This window comes from Onychostruthus taczanowskii, unplaced genomic scaffold (genome assembly GCF_017590055.1).
Source record: "Onychostruthus taczanowskii isolate IOZ18803 unplaced genomic scaffold, ASM1759005v1 scaffold59, whole genome shotgun sequence".
Lineage (NCBI taxonomy): Eukaryota > Metazoa > Chordata > Aves > Passeriformes > Passeridae > Onychostruthus > Onychostruthus taczanowskii.
Window position 1 is genome coordinate 4,501,303 of NW_024503568.1, and position 19,679 is coordinate 4,520,981.

The 19,679-nt window shown below is 35.3% G+C and overlaps 1 protein-coding gene across 5 annotated transcripts in view; it reads left to right on the forward strand.

The window, feature by feature from the left end:
• Window positions 1–19,403, forward strand: part of THSD7A (thrombospondin type 1 domain containing 7A) — a 264,274-nt gene extending 244,871 nt beyond the window's left edge. For 4 of the 5 annotated variants that reach the window (XM_041418267.1, XM_041418270.1, XM_041418269.1 and 1 more), the window contains 9 exons: window positions 1,703–1,820; window positions 2,519–2,664; window positions 3,246–3,420; window positions 5,496–5,669; window positions 6,646–6,741; window positions 9,737–9,819; window positions 10,150–10,360; window positions 13,721–13,808; window positions 15,534–19,403. In XM_041418267.1, the coding sequence (XP_041274201.1) occupies window positions 1,703–1,820; window positions 2,519–2,664; window positions 3,246–3,420; window positions 5,496–5,669; window positions 6,646–6,741; window positions 9,737–9,819; window positions 10,150–10,360; window positions 13,721–13,808; window positions 15,534–15,618 (1,176 nt within the window). In that variant the 3' untranslated portion in view covers window positions 15,619–19,403. Of the gene's footprint in view, window positions 1–1,702; window positions 1,821–2,518; window positions 2,665–3,245; window positions 3,421–5,495; window positions 5,670–6,645; window positions 6,742–9,736; window positions 9,820–10,149; window positions 10,702–13,720; window positions 13,809–15,533 lie in introns of those variants that run through there. The other variant, XM_041418271.1, reaches the window with a different exon arrangement.
• The last annotated feature ends 276 nt before the right edge of the window (window positions 19,404–19,679 follow it).

Here is a 19,679-nt window from a genome sequence, read left to right on the forward strand (position 1 = left end):
AGCTACTGAACACTTTTTCAAATATTTTCTAAGCTCTTCAATTGAATTGTGGTTCACCAGTTCAAGGAAGGAGAGGGATGAGAAAGGAATATATGAATGCTATTGAACTACAACCTGTCGGTTGTTCCCCAGATCTATTTAAGCAGCACTTCAGTATCTAAGACATGCAAATAGGAGGTCACTGTGGGTTATCTGGCCTTCAGCTTTCTCCTCTTCACTGTTAATATCTTTCTTGGGCTTTTCCTTCTTGAGCTGCTAAAGACCAGCTGAGAAGACCAGTCTTGAAAGAGAGCAGTCATGTTTCTATAATTGGCAGGAATCAATTCAGCAGGCTTTAAAGCCTTTGCTCAGAAGGTTTGACCCAAATATGGACTTCAAAGAGGGTTCTCTAGCTTTCTAATCATACAAATTCCAGATCATCCAAAAGTTTCAGGTGTTGTCTGTGTGTGATAGCTGTATAATCAAGGCTATACTGAACCACTGAGAAAAGCCAAGAACTCATTCTTTGATGTATAAAAGCAAACAGAGGTCTAAACCCTCATCTGTCCTAATAAGTGGTACTGCAAATGCAAATTTAAAGCTTGGTGAGTCTATCAGGAGGAGATATTTTCAGTACTTGTGGTAGCTTATTTATGGAGGCCATGTTAATGTTGTGCCTAATTATTGCTCTATGCTTGTGTTTAGTAGGAAATAGTGTGTTTATCTCCCTTCTAAAATCTTAAATGCTGGTTTTATGTCATTAAATTTTCCAGTCATTAAAATTAATAGGTTTTGAAATGTCTTTTATAAGAACATAGAAATAGCTGTCCAGGATCAGAGCAAAGGAGCATGTAGTTGTTTTGCCATGTCCTGAGCATGAATATAAAACTCTTTCTTCCCTGGGAGGGGGTGTTGGGCTGAATCATACCTGGAGAAAAACAGAAAACAGGATATATTTTTGGGAAAACTTGAGTCTTGAGATTAATTTCTCTGTCCTCTTCTCTCAGACTTCTCCAGCAACTGGAACTTCTACTTTATGGATGCTAGAGGATTCTGGATTTTTGCAACATTTTTCAGAAAAAAGTGCAAATATGTATATTTTTTTTGAAAAATCATTGTCAGTGTCATGTCAATATCTTTATATGGACAGGATGATAGGATAGGGTGAATAGAATAGAGTAGAATAAAATAGAATAGAATAGAATAATAGAATTAGTAAGGAATGAGTAAGAAGCACAGACATACAAGAGTTTCCACCTACTCCTTTCACAGCTTCCACCTGTTTTCAGCTCTTGAACAACATTTGCCTGACAGGTTTTCTGTGTGTTTAAACCTTCATATTTCTCTTCCACTTGCTCAGTCTCTCATCAGCTCCTGTAATCTTTCAGCATCTGCAACATCTTCTGAATATCCAATACATGTTCATCCTCCTCCTTTTGCTAGTTTTGAACTTGGCTTCTAATATCACTTATTAATAGCTGTTCAGTATTTTTGCATTCCTTTTTCAAAATACTTCATAAATTGTGTTGCAAAAAGTAACATTTAGAGAAGAAGCCCTCCATTTCTAGGTTCTAGTTTAGAAAATGATTGATAAAAATGGGATTTATGCATGCATATAAAGATCAGTATATGCATTAGGACTGTTTTGAAGTGTGAATTTTAGATGTCTTACTTAATTTACAGGCCTGGAGTTTTGTGCTAACCATTTAGCACTTTCTTTCAGCTTGGTTTAGAAAAGACATGGCAAATGAATATGTCCTGCGTGGTGGAATGTCCTGTGAACTGTCAGCTCTCTGACTGGTCCACTTGGTCAGAGTGCTCCCAAACATGTGGCCTTACAGGTCAGTACATACCTTTGGCATATTTTAAAGCATGAGAATTCCTCTTTCAGTTTATATAAGTATATGAAATAGAACCTGTATTTCAGGGAAGCTGGGTAGCATATCACTCATGGTTGAAGAGGAGATAATTGTTGGATAAGCCTGTTGTATTTTAGTTCTCTTTGGGCCCAAGTGAAGAACCCTCCATCTTCTGCAAAATCTGGATGTAATATTTCCTGCACAGTGGCAGAAGGTTGCAAGTTCCTGTTTGCTGGAATCAGACAATTATGGGACACATGATTCTGTGTTAGCTGAGGGAAGAACACAGCATGCTAGCCTCTTCTAGCAGCAAACCCCAGATGAGGAGCAGGAGTCTCCACTGAAATGGACAAATATGTTGTCACATTCATAAATAATATTTTTATTCAGGCTTCTGAACTAGGAAATTACTGCTTTTGTTTGCTGTTACAGGAGCAATCCTAATCCTCCTGCACTTCTTACACTACAAACAAATGACAGAATACAAAGTGTCTGACTTGGAAAATATTAATCCACACAACAGACAATACCCAACAGATCAGCTTTATAATTCAATTTGTGAAATCTGGAAAAAAATTGCTTTACTCAAACACAATACTTTTCAGCAAAATAGAACTATCTTGAGGAATAAATCAGTCTAACCACTTTGGTTTTTTTTATGTTGCTGGTTTTTGTTACAGGAAAAATGATCAGAAGAAGGACCATAAATCAGCCATTTCAGGGTGATGGGAGACCTTGTCCTTCTCAGATGGAGCAATTCAAACCCTGTCCAGTAAAACCTTGTTATCGTTGGCAATATGGCCAATGGTCTACATGCAAAGTAGAGGTAAAAGCCATATGGGACTTAGAAGTTACGAAATGTGTGGGTCCAGGCATATTTGTGATATGTCTGGATACCTGCTTATCAACTCTGTAAACAATTTGCTTTCCCCCCCTTACACAAAAACTAAAGCTTGTTTTTTCCTTAGATTTCATATTTATCAATGGATGCAACATCTTACAGATATTCAGCGTATAAATGTAAACTTCGGTTCCTGAGCAGCATCTTTGCTAATAATTTAAATACTTCTATTGTAAAAGAATATCAGCAGAAATATATTTACATATTAGAAGATATCTTCACTTGACATACTGCTCTGGTTGCAATTGAAAGGCATAATTAGCTCTGTAATTTAAAGAACAAGAAACAGTGACCAGAAATTTTGGGTTTGGTTTTTGGTTGTTTTTTTTGTTTTGTTTTAGAAGTAATGAACCATGTCTACTCTTTTTTGTCTTCTTTTTCTCCTTATTGGAATGAATAAGTAGTTCAGGAAAAATAATCGGAGATAGAGTGACATGTAACTCAGATCTAGTCTTTTGGCACTTTCTTCTGTTCAGTATCAGTCAATAAATGTTCTCCTTCTGTAGGACGCTCAATGTGGAGAGGGAACACGAGTGAGGAACATCTCCTGTGTGGTTTATGATGGATCCATTGAAGATGTTGGCAAAGTAGTAGATGAGGAATTCTGTGGAGATATAGAGCCTGTTATAGATGGCGATAAGAAGATAATACTCGAGGAAACCTGCACTTTCCCTTGTCCAGGTAACAAAGCTGTTCAAATAAATGTATTTCAAGATTAGTTGGGTGTCATTATAGCTATTAGGGCCTAGCATTAGCCACAGGCACTTATATCTTTTCCATCTGCTTTACTGATTGGATTAATCCATCAAATGACCAACAGAGTTACTTTTTAGGAGTGGCTTCATGACAATAAATCAATTAGAAAAAATACTAGATTTTACATTTATAATAGACATGATCTCTCTGTCACAGATTGTGTCTATGAATGCATTTTTTCCACAAAATCTATTGAAATAACCTGTATTTAACTCCATAAGAAAGGGTGTTGGTTTACAGCTAAATATTAGCGTTAAGTATGTAGACTACTAACAACTTTATTAATACTTTTACCAGTGGCTAAAAACTTTATGCCTTTTATGGGTGTCTAAGGAAGATAAGCTAAGGCATCTTACTTTTTTCTTTAACGGTTCTATTCCAAATGAAACTAAAGTTGTGATCTCTGAGAAAACATGAGTGCCTCTAGTTGTTCAGCTCTCTGGATATGATGTCCTCTATTACTGCCTTTGTGAACTGAATCTAAAGGAGCTGTTATGAATGATCAGGTCCACCATGCTCATACTGAGAAGTATTAAGAGCATATAAGAGCCATTTAATTTCCAATAAAAACCCTCCAGTTCATTCCAAACACTTGTAGAATTTGAAGCACGTTGCTGTTGTTTAGTAGCTATTAATGATGAATCTTTGGAAGAGGTGATAAACTACTTCAGTTCTAATGCAGCTATTATTTCATACCAGTACTCTATTTTCATTCTCTTGAAACTCTCCTCTTTCCCAGAGTTTTTTTCCCAGTTCATTTCAGATTGGACTGAAGGTAAAGTTGTCTCAATAAATAGAAATTAATAAAAAATTGAGAGATTTCCATCACTGCTTTGTACATAGCATTCCAATTTCATAATTTTCATGTATTTTTACTTCTTAAATGGAAACTGGAAGAATAAAAAGACTGTAGTTATCTTTTCATATTAGTGAATTTTATAAAAAAAATATAGCTGCTTACTGATTGCTTTAAAAATTTTGCTGAGCAGGGACCTGTTCTTCAACAATCTCACATTTAGCCAGCAAGAATAACTGCCCTGTGGGGATGTGCTAATGATACGCTCCAGCTAATGTTTCCAAAAATCTTCTTGTTTTCCTATTATGTATACATCAGTTCGTCAATTATTCATTTCTTTGCATGCTTTCCTAAGGTTGGCAAATAAAATTCCTTCATTAATCAGGCATTCGGTCAACACGGTACTGATTATATCTGTCACCAGTATAATGCAAGGTAGCATGAATTTTTAATGGCGTTCTCACTGAAATAATGAGAACTAAGAGGTTTATTTATGAGTTTGTGCACAGTCTAGTCCCATTTTCAACTGCAGTTTTAACAAAATGGTTTCTTTGTGTTGTGCCTCAGATATTCCTTAAATGTTCTGTAGCTGATTGTGCTAATTAGTGTCATTAATATGATTTTATTTTTCGGTTTTACACTATGGAATTCTACAGGTCTATTATCCTAACATGAAATAGCAAGAACAGACATTTTATTCATGTTTCCATTTCCCTTTCTTGCAAAGGATTTTCCCTCAGTTGCTTCTACATCTATTTAGAGAAATATAAGCAATAATTAGTCTTCTTAATACTAGACAATGTTTTCTGACATCAAAGATGAATTGAAAAAAAATAAGTAAATTTAGCATAAGACATAGAGTGCACAATATCTTAAAATGTACAAAAATCTAGACGTTGAGTAGAGCATTGCAAAGAGATTCATAATGACCGTGATCTCATGGGAATATGGCAAGAAACTAAAACTGCATTAGAGCAAATAGCCCTTGTATAACCTTTTTGTATTTTCTACGACACAGACATTCAGCTAGTATCAAAATGTTATCTTTTCTACACTATGAGTCAAGTCTAAAAAGAGAGATGAAAGGAACTAAAAAGAAGGAAAAATAAAAAACTGTACTTGGGACATTTTTTTAAGACATATTCAGTGTAAAAAACTCTTCACATACGATGCTCATTCATCTTATAAAACTGCTCTTTGACAGGGGACTGTTACTTGAGAGAGTGGTCAGAATGGAGCCTTTGCCAGCTAACCTGTTTTAATGGTGAGGATCTTGGGTTTGGAGGAGTACAAGTCCGATCTAGAGCAGTGATCATCCAGGACTTAGAGAATCAACATCTTTGTCCAGAACAGGCTTTGGAAACAAGACCATGCAATGGTAAGCACCAAAATATATGTAAGGCTGTAAGAAAAAAAATATAGAACAACCATAATTTTGTTTTCTTTCTGTTCATGGTATCGATTTTAGGCAAATGCAAATTTGATAAACAGAAATGCACTTAAATTGTTGTTTTCCATAGATCAACCATAAAGAGAAAAACTTTCAAGTGGTTACTATCATATGCCACCCCTCTAGAATTATTCTTTTTTAATAATGACATTTCTTTTTATATGGAACAAAGAATTTCCCTATACGCTTAGTAACATTAACAAAAAGAAATCTCTGAGTTTTGATTCATAACCAGATTTAGATTTCTTTCTACCCTTTGAATTGTCAATTGCATGACAATATCATTAAAATGTCTCAGCCATGCTTACCACTGCTAGATTGTCTAAGAAAAGTAGTTTCCTGTACCAACCTGCCCATTCAGAGGCCGGATTGGACAAAAAGGAATTTTGTACTTATGATAGAGAGCTAAGGTGCAGAAGGACTCCATGATTCATCCCAGACCATAGGAGATGTGCACAGAAGAGCTGAGACATGAAGCCAGATGCAGCCCTAGCCACTTCACCAAGCACTGGAGCACTGGCTGAAGCTCAGGGTTACCAGGAAAGGAACCTGACCCCTAAATGAGTTTTGCACAACAGATGGGCCACAGCCATTATGAGCTTATTGGAAACATTTCTTCTACTCGTTTACTGCATTAGGCTTGCTCATAATCCTAGTTAGTGTCTCAGACACATCTGATGTATTCTCTATGTGCCCAGTAAGTGCAGGAGACCCTGGGAGCTCCACATGTGTGGTTCAGTGCTGGATGAAGGAGAAAGGGGCTTACTTAATAACTATACAAGCCATTAATGATAATGAGTGTGGCCACAAAATGAGAATGGTCAGCTGAGGAGCGTGGCTGCTGCCTGTGGTAGTCTATAACCTTGTCATTAAATGTCTTGAAATGTGAATTTTCTCTGTGCAGATGGGCAATGCTACGAGTACAAGTGGATGGCTAGTCCGTGGAAGGGATCCTCTCGGACTGTGTGGTGCCAAAGGTCAGATGGTTTAAACGTCACAGGTAACTACTCATTTTATATACACCAAAAAAAAAAAAAAAAATCCTGGAAAACAGGTGGATAATGTGTTTTCCCAACAAACTGAAAGAAAATAAACCCTTCCAGGTGTATGAATCAAAATCATCTTTTTTGCATATTAAAGATATTTCTTTTCCAAAATCATGCAGCATGCAATGCTTAAAGTAAATATAAATATTTATATTTGCAGTCTTCTGTAGTGGACCTGAAATGTTTTACGTTGTATGTGTTTGGGGGTTTTTTACTATAGGCATTTTACACTTCTAAATGTAGGGTTTCAAATTTCAGGCCTTACAACAAATAACATTTTTGTGTGTTACGGGTCATTTCAGTGCCTATACAAAGGCCAAGAAAGTTGCACAGCTTGATAATACTATCCATATATGATATATCTCCTTAAAGTTACAAAATATAAAATTTTAATAAATGTGCTAATCTGAGTTTATTTCTTTACTTCAATGCCATAAATCTGTATCAGGATACATAATGGACTGCTATGGGATGTTGTGACTTCTTGTGCAAGCCAAAACACAAAAAACATGAATTAGGAACAACTGAGATCTCAGAAGAAAACCTTCATATGAATCTATTTATATGGATTTATATATTGGCAATAGGGATTCATTTAAGCTAAGAGTTATGCATTTATTGAAATAATTTTTGTGTCAGACCAAGTGATAGTAAAAGAATCCCAGAGACTGTAAACATATCCTCAATGCCAGCTGCTGTCAGGTTAGTCACAGCAGAGGAGCTGTTATTTATGTATTGCCACAATACTTATTCATGATGGAGTCCACCACTACTGTCTTTGTAACAGTAGAAATAAAATATTTGTGTTATTTTTACAAGGTGTTGAAATAATAGCTCAAAGTCTCTTGAAAATCTTAACTTGTGGTGTAGGACTATTAAAGCACATCTTGTTCACAAGAATTGCAACAGGGCATTATTCATGAACCTTGATTTCTTCCTGCTTAGCTAAGATGTTTCTATGGTAAGTAAAACTCTAAAAGACTATTCTTATTGAGATAAATATAGGATATTATTTATTAAAGGTCCTATAGGATTTGAAGTACATAGCATCTTGGAGATTACGGGTCTGAGATGTTAAAATCAGAATATATTCATAAATCACAGTCACTCACATGAAAATAATAATTTATTCTGATGTTACTGAATACAGCCTTGTGATAAATTCTAGGAAAGATGATGTTTGCCTGTGTATTATTGGCAAATTTTTCATAATAGGACCTTCAAGGCAGACAAACCTCAGACCTATATTGTATCACTTTTTTTTCAGAATTTTCTTGTATGTGGCTTTAAGCTGTGATAACTTTCTGATTTGAAAGGAAGACTAATGGAATATTCCAGAACATGCAATCATTGGTCTCCATGCAACACAAAACTGTATTTTTCATATGTTTCTGTTAAATGCAAAACTATAGTTTTCATGGATTTTATGATAGTTTTCAAATGCAGCACTTAAATATTCTATTGTATTAAATACATAATGTAGAGGGAACGTCTCTACATTAAATATACAGTAGTGAACCAGACTTTAATTTACATTTGTACATTTTCTGAAAGTTTTTTGTATAAACTACAGTATTTATGAGCTCATTGATGTGATATACACACATACATGATAGATTTAAATTGAGATCACCTATTTTGATTCAGAAGCAACTTGTATCTTTGATTACTGTGTCTTGTCAGCCTTAGTCTTGCACATTTGGATTCAACGTAGTGTATTTTAATTCAGACATTATTAAATAACTGTTGTTAGCATTTTAAGGTCTTTTTCTATTTACTCACTTGCGTAATATCATTGTGCTGAATAGTTCTTTTTTACTTGAAGGTGTTATTTCCCATGGGCGATGAGGCAACTCTTTTCTTCTGCTTCCTTGGATGACTGATATTTTATTACATAGATTCCCACAGGCATGTGATTTGTATGCTAGGATGTATGATTTTCTTTTCTGGGGGTGGGGAAAACTTATGGCAACCAGCAGGGTTTTCTTTGTTCTTCACCAGCCATCCCGTTAACACTTGGATCTGCGTAACCACCACTAACTGCATCTGCTATGGTTGTGGCCAACCTCAGCTATCAGGATTTCATCATCATATCACACCAGTATAAAAATTGTATTAATTTGGGAGATGCATGATAAGTTGTCCTGTAGCAGTATAAATTTTAAACAATGTGATTCATATCCCTCTTCTATAAGCTAAAAGGAAACACAGGTAAATCCAAACTGATTCTAAATGTATTTAAAAGTCATTCTGGCTGAAGTGATAGTGAAATCCTGATTGTGTGTACTGGTCCATAACAATAACTGCACTATATATAAAGCTGTAGAAATGAAAACGAGGTCTGTATAAAAAGGGAAAAGACTAAAACTCACAACATCATCAGGATTGTAACATTCAGTATATGCTTTACTGATAAATCTGCTTTCCTTTGTAAAATGACAACCATGAAGCCTTGATTCATAAAGGCATGTGTAAAAGTGACCCAGTAGCAGTAGAAAACAGGTATCCTTTCATAAACAGGATGAGTAACTTGTTTTCAGTTCAATAGGAAAATACATAAATAAAAAAGATTGTTTTATTTCTATTGTGGCCACAGTTTCAGAATGTAAGTCATAAGGAGGGCCCTAGAGAACCAAATCTGTTCTCTTGAGTACGACAAAGCATTTAAATTGGTTTTGTGGGCAATTCACCAAAGGAAAAAAGGGGAAAACAAAAGGCTCCATTGCCAAATATTAGTTCTCTGAAATGCACATGGAATTAAATACATTTGCCCTATCCTTACTCTACATATAAGAAAAAACTTGATTCCAATTATCCTTCACCTTGGAATAAAAAAACGAATCTTACATTCAAACTAGCAACAAGATTGTCATCCATGATATAGTGCAGCAAATAATTTCATCAGTGGTGAGGTATTACCATGTGAAAATATGATTTTCTGTCCTACAGGGGGCTGTTTAGTGATGCGCCAACCAGATGATGACAGGTCATGTAACCCACCGTGCAGCCAACCCCACGCTTACTGCAGTGAGGTATGTGCTACTGCATTGGAGCATAGAACACTCCCACGAGATCTTCCCACACATCTCTTGATTACAAAGATTATGCCAACAAAAAGTATTTTCAGGGATTTTACTAGTTACAAATTTGTTAAAATCCACCTCGCACAATTTTCTACTTTTCAATTAAATGTTAAATAGTTGATATGGTATGAACTTGCATAAAAATATACGAAGAGGTACTCTCCAGGCTAGCACTTATCAAAACAGTCTTCTCTTCCAGTCATCTGTGTTGTTATGCTTTATAGCTCACAGAAATCCTTCTTTTTCCGGTACCCGTTGTAAAACACTTGTTCCCTACAGACTAGGACTTGCAGTTGTGAAGACGGATACACTGAAGTCATGTCCTCCGATGGCACACTTGAGCAGTGCACTCTCATCCCAGTGGTGGTCATCCCCACCATGGAGGACAAAAAGGCAGATGTGAAAACCAGTCGAGCTGTGAACCCTACCCAGCCTTCCAGTAACCAGACAGGACGGGGAAGGACCTGGTTTCTGCAGCCTTTTGGGCCAGGTGAAGTCATGCAATGAGCAGTTCTTAGGGCTAAGTACTGCTGCAGGGTCTGGCATTTATTTTTTTGTATACCTAGGAAGACCAGAAAAACCTTTGACTGTTCATTTAAGAAGGCAGGCATGTACTCTCACTGAAAACAAAGAGGCATAAGTAAACACCTAGCCCTCTCACTACTCCATCAATACATTTAGTGAAATTTTATATTGCAGATTTCCTTTTAGCCATTCTACCTGTTAAAATTCACAGAAGCTATTTGAAATGTGACAGTGGAAGGGAGTTTGCTGCAAAGATGCAATCCAGTATATTAAAGTATGGTGTCTTAACCAATAATTCTGTTGACAGAGGAATGAAAGGACAGCACTGAAGACTGCAAAGAGTAAAGGCTTCTTAAAATTTGCAGGCATAGCACAAATTGTAGAAAATAATTGGTATAGGTATGCTAATGCTTTTCTGACATATCCATATTTATAATAATTCATGTTAGTCAAATGCTAACCATATTATTGATATTTAGCATAGGCCTGCTGTAAGTCTCTTTGAGCAATATTTGCTTTTATGATGGACCATATTCTTTAGAGCTGAGCAAAGACTTACATGCCAGAGTGATGTAAAATATAAGTTATTTAATAAAAAATACTTCATAAAGTCCATCATGTAATCAGATGTCAGTAAATATTTTAGTCCTACTAAATATTTGGATAAAAAAGTTAATTAACAAAATAATTTCACATAAGAGATATGTTGTCTGTCCAAAATATTATTAATATGGAAGAGAACAATTGGTTATAGTCTTAAGCATCTCTTAAGTCACATAGGGCTAAATATACTAATATACTTGTGTATTAGTGTAGTTATTTATTTCTAAAGGGTTTTTTGATGTTTTTAATTGAAGAATTGAAAGTAATATCTTTACATGCGTAATCCATAAGGTATTTCAAATTGAGATTTATAAAAATATTTCTAATATACAGATTAAATAATGTTTGGGTTAGAAATTAGAAATACTAATATTAGATCCCATTAGTCCTACTAGTGTTTATTATTATTTGTACTTTGATATTTTATTTGATGCATGCAATAAAATGGTCTTTACTCCAAGTACTTTAATCAACAATAAAAAAATAGAAAATTAAACTTTTCTGGTCCTCTTTTAAAAACAGCATCTTACCAAATATGTTATTATTTACTCATTTTAGCTAATCCCTTCTGAAAATGCCCAGAGGATGTGTTGTAGCATGCAGAGTGATAGCAGTAAGCAAATATCAGACAGTCCCCTTCAGCAATTTATGAATATGGATACTCTTGTGAGCTCAGGGAGGGTTTTGGAGCAAGGTACTTTTGAGAAACTTCATGGAAACTCACAAATTTTATGTAATTTGAATTGGGAAGGAGACATAGCTCAGTTCAGGTAATCTTAAACATACTAAATAGAACGAATACGTTATGCAGTGAAGTTATGAGCAAGTGTGAGAGAAAGTGAATATTTTCCAATTCTGATAAGATTTAGGCTTGATTGTTTTATTTCAGGATTGGATATCTATTGGAAAGGTTTGGGTTTACTCTGGCATGATTTTTTTTTTCCTCACAGTTTCTAAGTCTAGATCTAAAATAGGTCTTTCATTTTCTTCCACAAATTACATTGCAGTTCCAGAAAAGAAGGTATTAAAACTGTTCTCTTCAGTTGTCTGGGCTGAGGTATTACCACAAAAAGATTAATCTGAGATGCCACTTCCCTTGCATACTTAGAAATAATCTGTCCAGAGAGAATTCAGAAAGCCTGAGTCAGAGGTCAGCAGTTGCATAATAGGAACGACCTCATTAACAGAGTTCCTTGCTTTGACAAAAACAAATAAATCTGTATACAAGACAATGCCAGCCTTTTTTTCAAGGAGATGTTACTATTTTTAAAAAACCTAAGCCTCTTACATTTACCAATGGAAATAATCCAAGAAGAGGAGAAACTAACCTATTTAGTAGTACTAAAGTCTGAATTCTTCTCATTGATATTATAGTATCATAGGGTATGTCAGGTCAAATCTACTGTTCCATTAATCTTTAACAGATCAGTTATTTCAGTTATGTCACTTAGTTGAAATGTTTCATTAGGCTGATTAAGGTAACAAAGGTAAAATGTTCTGATATTAATTAGTCTTGAACAACTTGTCCACACGACAGCAAGACTTTGCATTGCTGCAGACCAGAAGGCCTGAGCTTAACTGCATAGCAATGGAGATCACTGCTCTGTAACCAAGCAACCTAACTTCTGTTAATATTATTGTGGAAATAAAAACTGCATTGATGATGTCTTTTTGTTCTGCAGAACTAACGAGAAGCACTAAGTGTTTGGTCAGAAAAATTTTAGCTGTATTTGCTTACATTGAAAATACCCACAACTTCATGAAATAAAACTTGTACCACTTGAAAATGAAATAATTCAGTTTTATAATTATGATTTTTTTTTATCATCAAAGAGATGCAAACAAGGCTAGCTAATCCCCTGGAAAACAATGTTAGTAAAAAGCCATTTAGAAATTTGAAAAATTAGTTGGATGAAACTAGTGAGTCAAAAAGCATTCACTCCTTTAGTTGTGATATGATCATTTGGGGTCAGAGCAAAACCCCACAGACAAAGCCACATAATTTTCCTCATAGACATGGGTGCATCTGAGACAAGAAGGAGAGTGGTATCTATGCCTAAACCTCCAGGGACATCATGTCCAAAATACAAACTGCACAGGCTACACATAAACATAGCCCTAATCAACAGGCAGTTGTTTTATTTGCAGCACGGGCTGGGGTTTTTTTGTGTATTTTTATTTTGTGAGGAGAAGTTATTTATAACAGCAAAACTTTTATTTAGTACGGAAAGAAATTTTAAAATTTTGCTACTTTATGCAGTAGTAAAAGTTGTGTGTGTGCAGCTAAGGGGTGGATGACATACAGCATGCTAAGGACATTTAAAAACATACAAGTAAACAGGAACAAGAATTAAAAAAACAGGCAGATTGCTTTACCAGAGCTAGAATTGAAAGTGATGCTAAATGAGTCCCCGGCTGATGCACTGCCCTATGATCACACTGAGGGATTGCTCGCTACCAGGAGAACCAAAGCTGAGTTTCTGGGTCTCTGACCTGCTGCTGCCACCCCAGATCTCAGCTCATTTGAATTATCCTGACTTCAATTGAAAAGCAGAGCACAGAGAAGTCATTGCTCAGTTATTTAATAATATTTACTCTGATTAAACTATAATTGCTAGTGAAGGCATTTATTTGGATTATTAAAGTATTTCTATGCTATAGCAGAACTAATAATTCAACTAGACTAACTCAAACACTACTGACTAACATTCGTTCCTTTTAGATGGGAGGCTGAAGACCTGGGTTTATGGTGTAGCTGCTGGTGCATTTGTTTTACTCATCTTTATTGTTTCTATGATCTATCTAGCCTGGTGAGTTCTTTAATTATTTATAAGAAAACAGTCCCCTCACAGACTGTAATGAAAATGTTTACATCTGCTGCTGTAGAAGCTGCTGGCACTTCTGTGAACTGCAGTGTTTAATTTGCCTTGTCCTTTTGTCCAGAATTAGGTTAGCAGATTCTGGTTGTACTCTAGATGATGGATCACCACATGCTCTTCTGAGGGTATAAGAACTTACAAATATGGTGTAGCTTAGTGTACAGCTCATTTTTGCTCAGTTTATCTTGGTTGTTACATACAATGTCCAGAATAATTTTATTGTATCTGTATGAAAAAATGCTGAGAGAAATAGCAACAAGGAAATTGAGTAACCAGGCAAATCATATTTTATATTTGATGAGATATAGAGATACAGAACCAGAAAAAATCTGAAAACTTTCTTACCTTTTTAATACATGAAAGAATTCTTTTTTGAACAAGTCACCTTTGAGAATGTGCTCCCTGAAGTTTTCTAGGTCCTGTTTGGAATTTCTGATCCAGATGTCAGTACAGGTGAAAGGTGAGGGAAGTGTGGTCATATACATCAGGCTCATGGCTGTACTGCATTAGTAGGCATTTGGGGGGCTTCTGGGTATGCTTGCTATTCCGTAAACTTTGCCCAAAACCTCACTTCTGGCTAGGTAATATAAAAGTTCTTTTGGGTTTTTTTGGTTATTTTTTGTTTGATTGATTGTTTGTTTTTTGTGTGTGTGTTTGTGTGTTTTGGTTTTTTTTTGTTTGGTTGGGTTTTTTTGTTGTTGTTGTTGTTTATTTTGGTTTTTGATGTTATTGGGATTTGTTTGTTTGTTTGGGTTTTCTTTGTGGTCTTTCTGTTTTGCTTAGTTGGTTGGTTTTTTGGGGGGGGTGGGGCTTGAGGGAGAGGAAATCAATTAGTATTCAACAACACTGCGGATTATTTGGACTGGAACCTGTGGCTACTGCAAGTCATTGTAACAAAAGGTTTCCTATAAAAGATTCAGATTTGAGCAGCCTAAAGTGACACAGCTGAAATAAGATTTTGGACAAGACTGAGGATGCATAGGCCTGATTTACAGAAATGCTTACATTACACTCTAAAAGAAGACTAGTACTAAAGCATGGATAAACATTCATTCTCCTTTGGCCTGGTAATTTTCTAAAACTATATCAAATTAATTGGAAATACTGCTGGATTAAAATCTAATTCAAGGCTAGACAAGGAGTGTTGTGGCAAACAACCATACCTCTGTTATTAATGACTGGTTTGATTATAACATCTAGAATTAATTGTAGGAATTCCAGCAAGTATAATGAGATAAAACCAATCAAAAGATGGATCTTTCCTGTGGAAACCCTTGATGTGTCAAGAGAGGTTTAATATTTGAGTCACGTAATTTAAAAGAACCTGATTGCAGCTTTGATACATGACCAAATGTTGCATGGCAGGCTCTGAATTCTTCTGAAAACTGAGTGATGTTGCAGGAGTACTTGCCAAGGATTTCATCAAGTCACATGAGCATCATAACAGCTTGTTTCTGAACAACTGAGCTTTGAATTAGATATTGCTTTGGGTTGATAAAGGGGTAATTAGTGATCCCAGTAAAGGTTTTAGGGTTATAGCTTTTAAACAAATAACTGAATGCATTATCAGCATGCTTATCTTTCAGTTAAGACTGAAATACATTTTTGTATGCTATTAGTTTCTTGTTCTATTTACAAATTATCTTATTATTTCAGCAAAAAGCCAAAGAAGCCCCAGAGAAGGCAGAACAACCGACTGAAACCTTTAACCTTGGCTTATGATGGAGACGCAGACATGTAAACTATGACTTCTCATGGTGACAAATGGAGTCTAAACTATGGGAATGAAATCAGAAGTGTCCAAAGCCACAGGGATTTTCTATGGAGTGGATTAAGTGTTTTGAATTTTCTTTTTTGTAACTGCACCATAGATAAAGAAGGATGGATTTCATAATGCCTACTGATATTAAAGGTATTATTGCTTTACTTTAGACCATCAGCACCGAGAAATCAGGCAGAATCACATTAATAGACACTGCAGTTGGAGATTTGTGGTGTTTCCTCAGTCTTAGAACTGAGCACCACTTCTGCCTCCGGAATACTGTATCTGACATAGTATTAACACTTGGAAGCCCCTGCATCATTAACCACATATAATCAGTACGCACGAGGAGTTTGTACCAAGCTGTCTATGACTCTTTATATTCAAATGTAACATGTATACTCGGTTGAACCATATGTATTACTCTATCAGATTATATACGTGATGAAGAGCATTTTAGTGCTTAGTACAATATTAACTTTTAACTGGGATTAACACACTAAGCAAGTTCAACAGTTTGCCAGTTGATGATAACTTGTGTTAACCTGTGTTTCAGAGGGCAATGACTCACTTGCAAAATTCTGTCCTGTTACCACTCCAAATTATAAAGGCCTCATGTGTACATCCAGAGAGGAGGCATTCTCAGATTCACTATTTTCTAGTGGTTGGTGTCTGGAAAAAATACCTGCTGTAAATGTTACAATACGTTTCTACTTTCTCTAACTCAGACTGTTGCCTGCATCTTTTTTGCTACATGTAAGGCAAATTTTTGCACTATATTAGTGCAGCATGATATGCACTTAACTAGTATTGCCATAGAAACTGCCTCTTTTCAGAAAGGATAATGATGTGTCTTGTGCAAGGAGTGTCAAGTAGACAGGTCTTGAATCCTGAAGAGAGTAGTGTTCAGTTTGGACTGCGACGGGATGGAATCAGCTACGACGTTTGCTGTACACACACCCTCATCACAGCAGCCACTTGTACTCTACACCATGGCAGTAATACAAGTGTCTAGTTTCTTGACCCACCTACCTATACTGGTATAGATTGTCCTGCTGGTTTCTAATTGTACTTTGAAGGCTGTTTATGACTAGATTTTTTATATTTGTTAACTTTGTTAGAAAAAAAAAGAAAAGAAAAAGAAAAGTGGTTGCCCTGTAATCCTGAGTGACATACTTCTTGTCTAAAAAGGTGTTTGGATTGTTCAACTAAAATAAAATGATTTTACTTTTCTTCTGTTAATGAGAGCTCTTTCACTGTTTCTGGCAGTGCAATACTCAGAGACGTTTTGTCTTTTCTAATTAGGATAATTCAATAGACTCTTTTAATTATTCAGTTAAACTCCTGAGTGTACTGGCAAATAAACAAGGTCAATAGTTCTGCCATTTTAGTACTCATGACTTTTTTAAAAACTCTGGAAGTATGAAAACTCACTGTTAACCTCTTCCATGCTTATGGCTTTTCGGTGTTAGGCTTCCAGCATGAAGCTCATTGACTTGCCACTCATGTGACATGGCTGTTACGGATGGGCTCCATGACCTGGGAAGGGTTTTTCTCCTCAAATGGCTTCTGTGTGCAGCCGGAACGTACAAGTGACTGTGCCACTACTAAGCAATACAAAACTTTATCAGGCAACCTCTCAAAAAGATTTGTTACATGAAGTTCAATATTAGGTTCTCAGGTCTTTTTTATAACCTAAACCACTTCTGCCTACTCATCACTCTATTTACTCAAGAAGCACCAGTTTTTGCACACTGAATGAAACTAGCTTTGCAAACTTTGGCCCAGATCCACTGAAATCAATGACAAGGCTCTCATGGACATCAATGGGTAATATCAGTTCTTGAAAATAGACACCTTCATTCTATGTAGAATAATTCTTGAAACCAGTGAGCATTTTGTGGATATTCAAGAGAGATTATGGTCCTACTTTACTTAGCTGCCATATTACCAGTGTGGTGTTACTGCATCAAGAAAATTACCTTAATCCCACTGTGTAGGTATTCCCCAAGTGGGAATGATGAGCAGAGGAACAATGGTAACCATCTTTGGTGCAGGTTTAATTTCTCATTTTATACCTTGATCCAGCTGCAGCTGATGAAGTTTCATGGCCCCCTGCCACAGCAGTGGTTCATGCATATATGTGTTTCAGTACTGGAGTATTCAGTCTTACATCACTTTGTAGAGATCCATTGCAAAAATACAAATCTTGATAATTTTAATTTTCAGCATTCTTGAGTAGAAAACAAGAAATATCTGGTTGGTTCCTCTTTTGTCAGACACAAAAAAAAAAAAAAAAAAACATGGAAAAACTATAAAGTGTTAAAGAACAATAATTACACATGGAGACAGATTTTAATAATCATTTCTGTTTTTTAAAAAGTCTGATTCTGTGTTGTCGAATAGTTTTGGACCAAGAGGGCATTGAGGGAACAGGGTTTCTTTCATTGGCAATGAGTCATCTTTATTTATGACACTGGCTGGTCTTAGCAGGACCTGTTGCCTAGCTCTTGCCTTGAAGAATTTTATGTCCTAAATCTAAGCATTTAATAACTTGAAGTTAAAGGTATGACATCTCCTTTTCCTTACCACATTAAATGGATAAACAGAGAGATAGGAGGGTTTTTAAAGTATGTTTGGCCTTCGCAATCCATGCAAGTATTTTAGTATGTGTTACATTTTATATCTGATCAGTGAATATCTGGTGCACATCTGCGTCATACTAGTGCTGCATTTAAAATCTAGAGTGCATTTTTATTATTATTTTTTCTATTAACAAAGTGCATGGAAATTTGAAGCCAGAGTGGCTTCCCTCATTATCAAGAAAAAAAATACTAGGCTGTAAGGAAAGCTGAAATTTTATGTAAATCTAAGTGTTGCAAAGGTGATTAAGCCCTCTAGCATTGAAACAGAAGTAAATAATATGTGAATTATCAATATAGAATGAAAAGCAATTTGCTTTAAAAATCAGAGTGCTTCTACAAATCCAGTGCCTAAAGCAGCCACAACTGTAGATTATTAGTTTGTGAAAGTCATGTTTCCAGTGATCGAATAAACCATTCAGAAAATAGCAAAGTAGATATTTTCCTGTTGATGTGGTGGTTTATATTTTCCTTTTTAAAACTGTAGTTTCTAGTTTACTGTGTCTGCTTTGAGTCCTGGAGCAGTTCCTTTTTGAAGCTTTATGCAAGTGCACAAGCCTGTTTATATTTGGTACAAAGCATCAATTTTGAAACCCTCTTCCTCCTGCCAAAATGTAAGAAATTTTTTTTTCCAGTCTTACGATTTGAAGAGAGCAATTTAAAAACTCTATGTATAAATCACTGTAAAATATACCTTGAATTAAATGGAAATCTGTCTTTTTACCTTTATGTAAATTGTTCAGAGTTAAGAGTTTATTTTGCCTAACTTAATTTACTTGAATATTTATTTTGTAGAATGAGGAGGCAGCTGTCTGAGGAATGTTTACCTTTTTTTTTTTTTGTTAATGTTAATTTGTAAATTGTGTAATGCATTTTTATTTTTTAAATTATGTACATTTCTTTTTTAATGCACAAAATGTTTACGTACAACTACTACTGCAAATTTGTGTATATTGTCACTAAGCTTTATTCAGTTAATACAGATGATGTGAAAATGTAACAAGTCTTACATTTTCATCTGGGTTATTTTTACATAACTGATGTATTGCTGACAATAAATAAAAACACAAAATCATTTAATGTCTTTTTTTTAATAAATGTAGTATACTATGCTGGGATAGAGTAACAATAAAAGCCAGATCCCTAAAATATGACCACCTTTTAAATAGTCTCTTCTTTTTTCTGAAAGGCGTTAGCAAACATATTCTTGTTAAAAATTAGTCTTTCTATTTAAAAAGAAAAATACTTTCTGATGCTATGGTAACAATCAAGTCTGTTGCTACAGTCCTAGTTGACCTGGAAATTTACAAAACATATTTTGTCGATTGATAAATATCCAATAAGTGAAATTTTAAAAAATAACCTTTTCTTTCTTGCCACTTTTCTATCAGAAAAAGC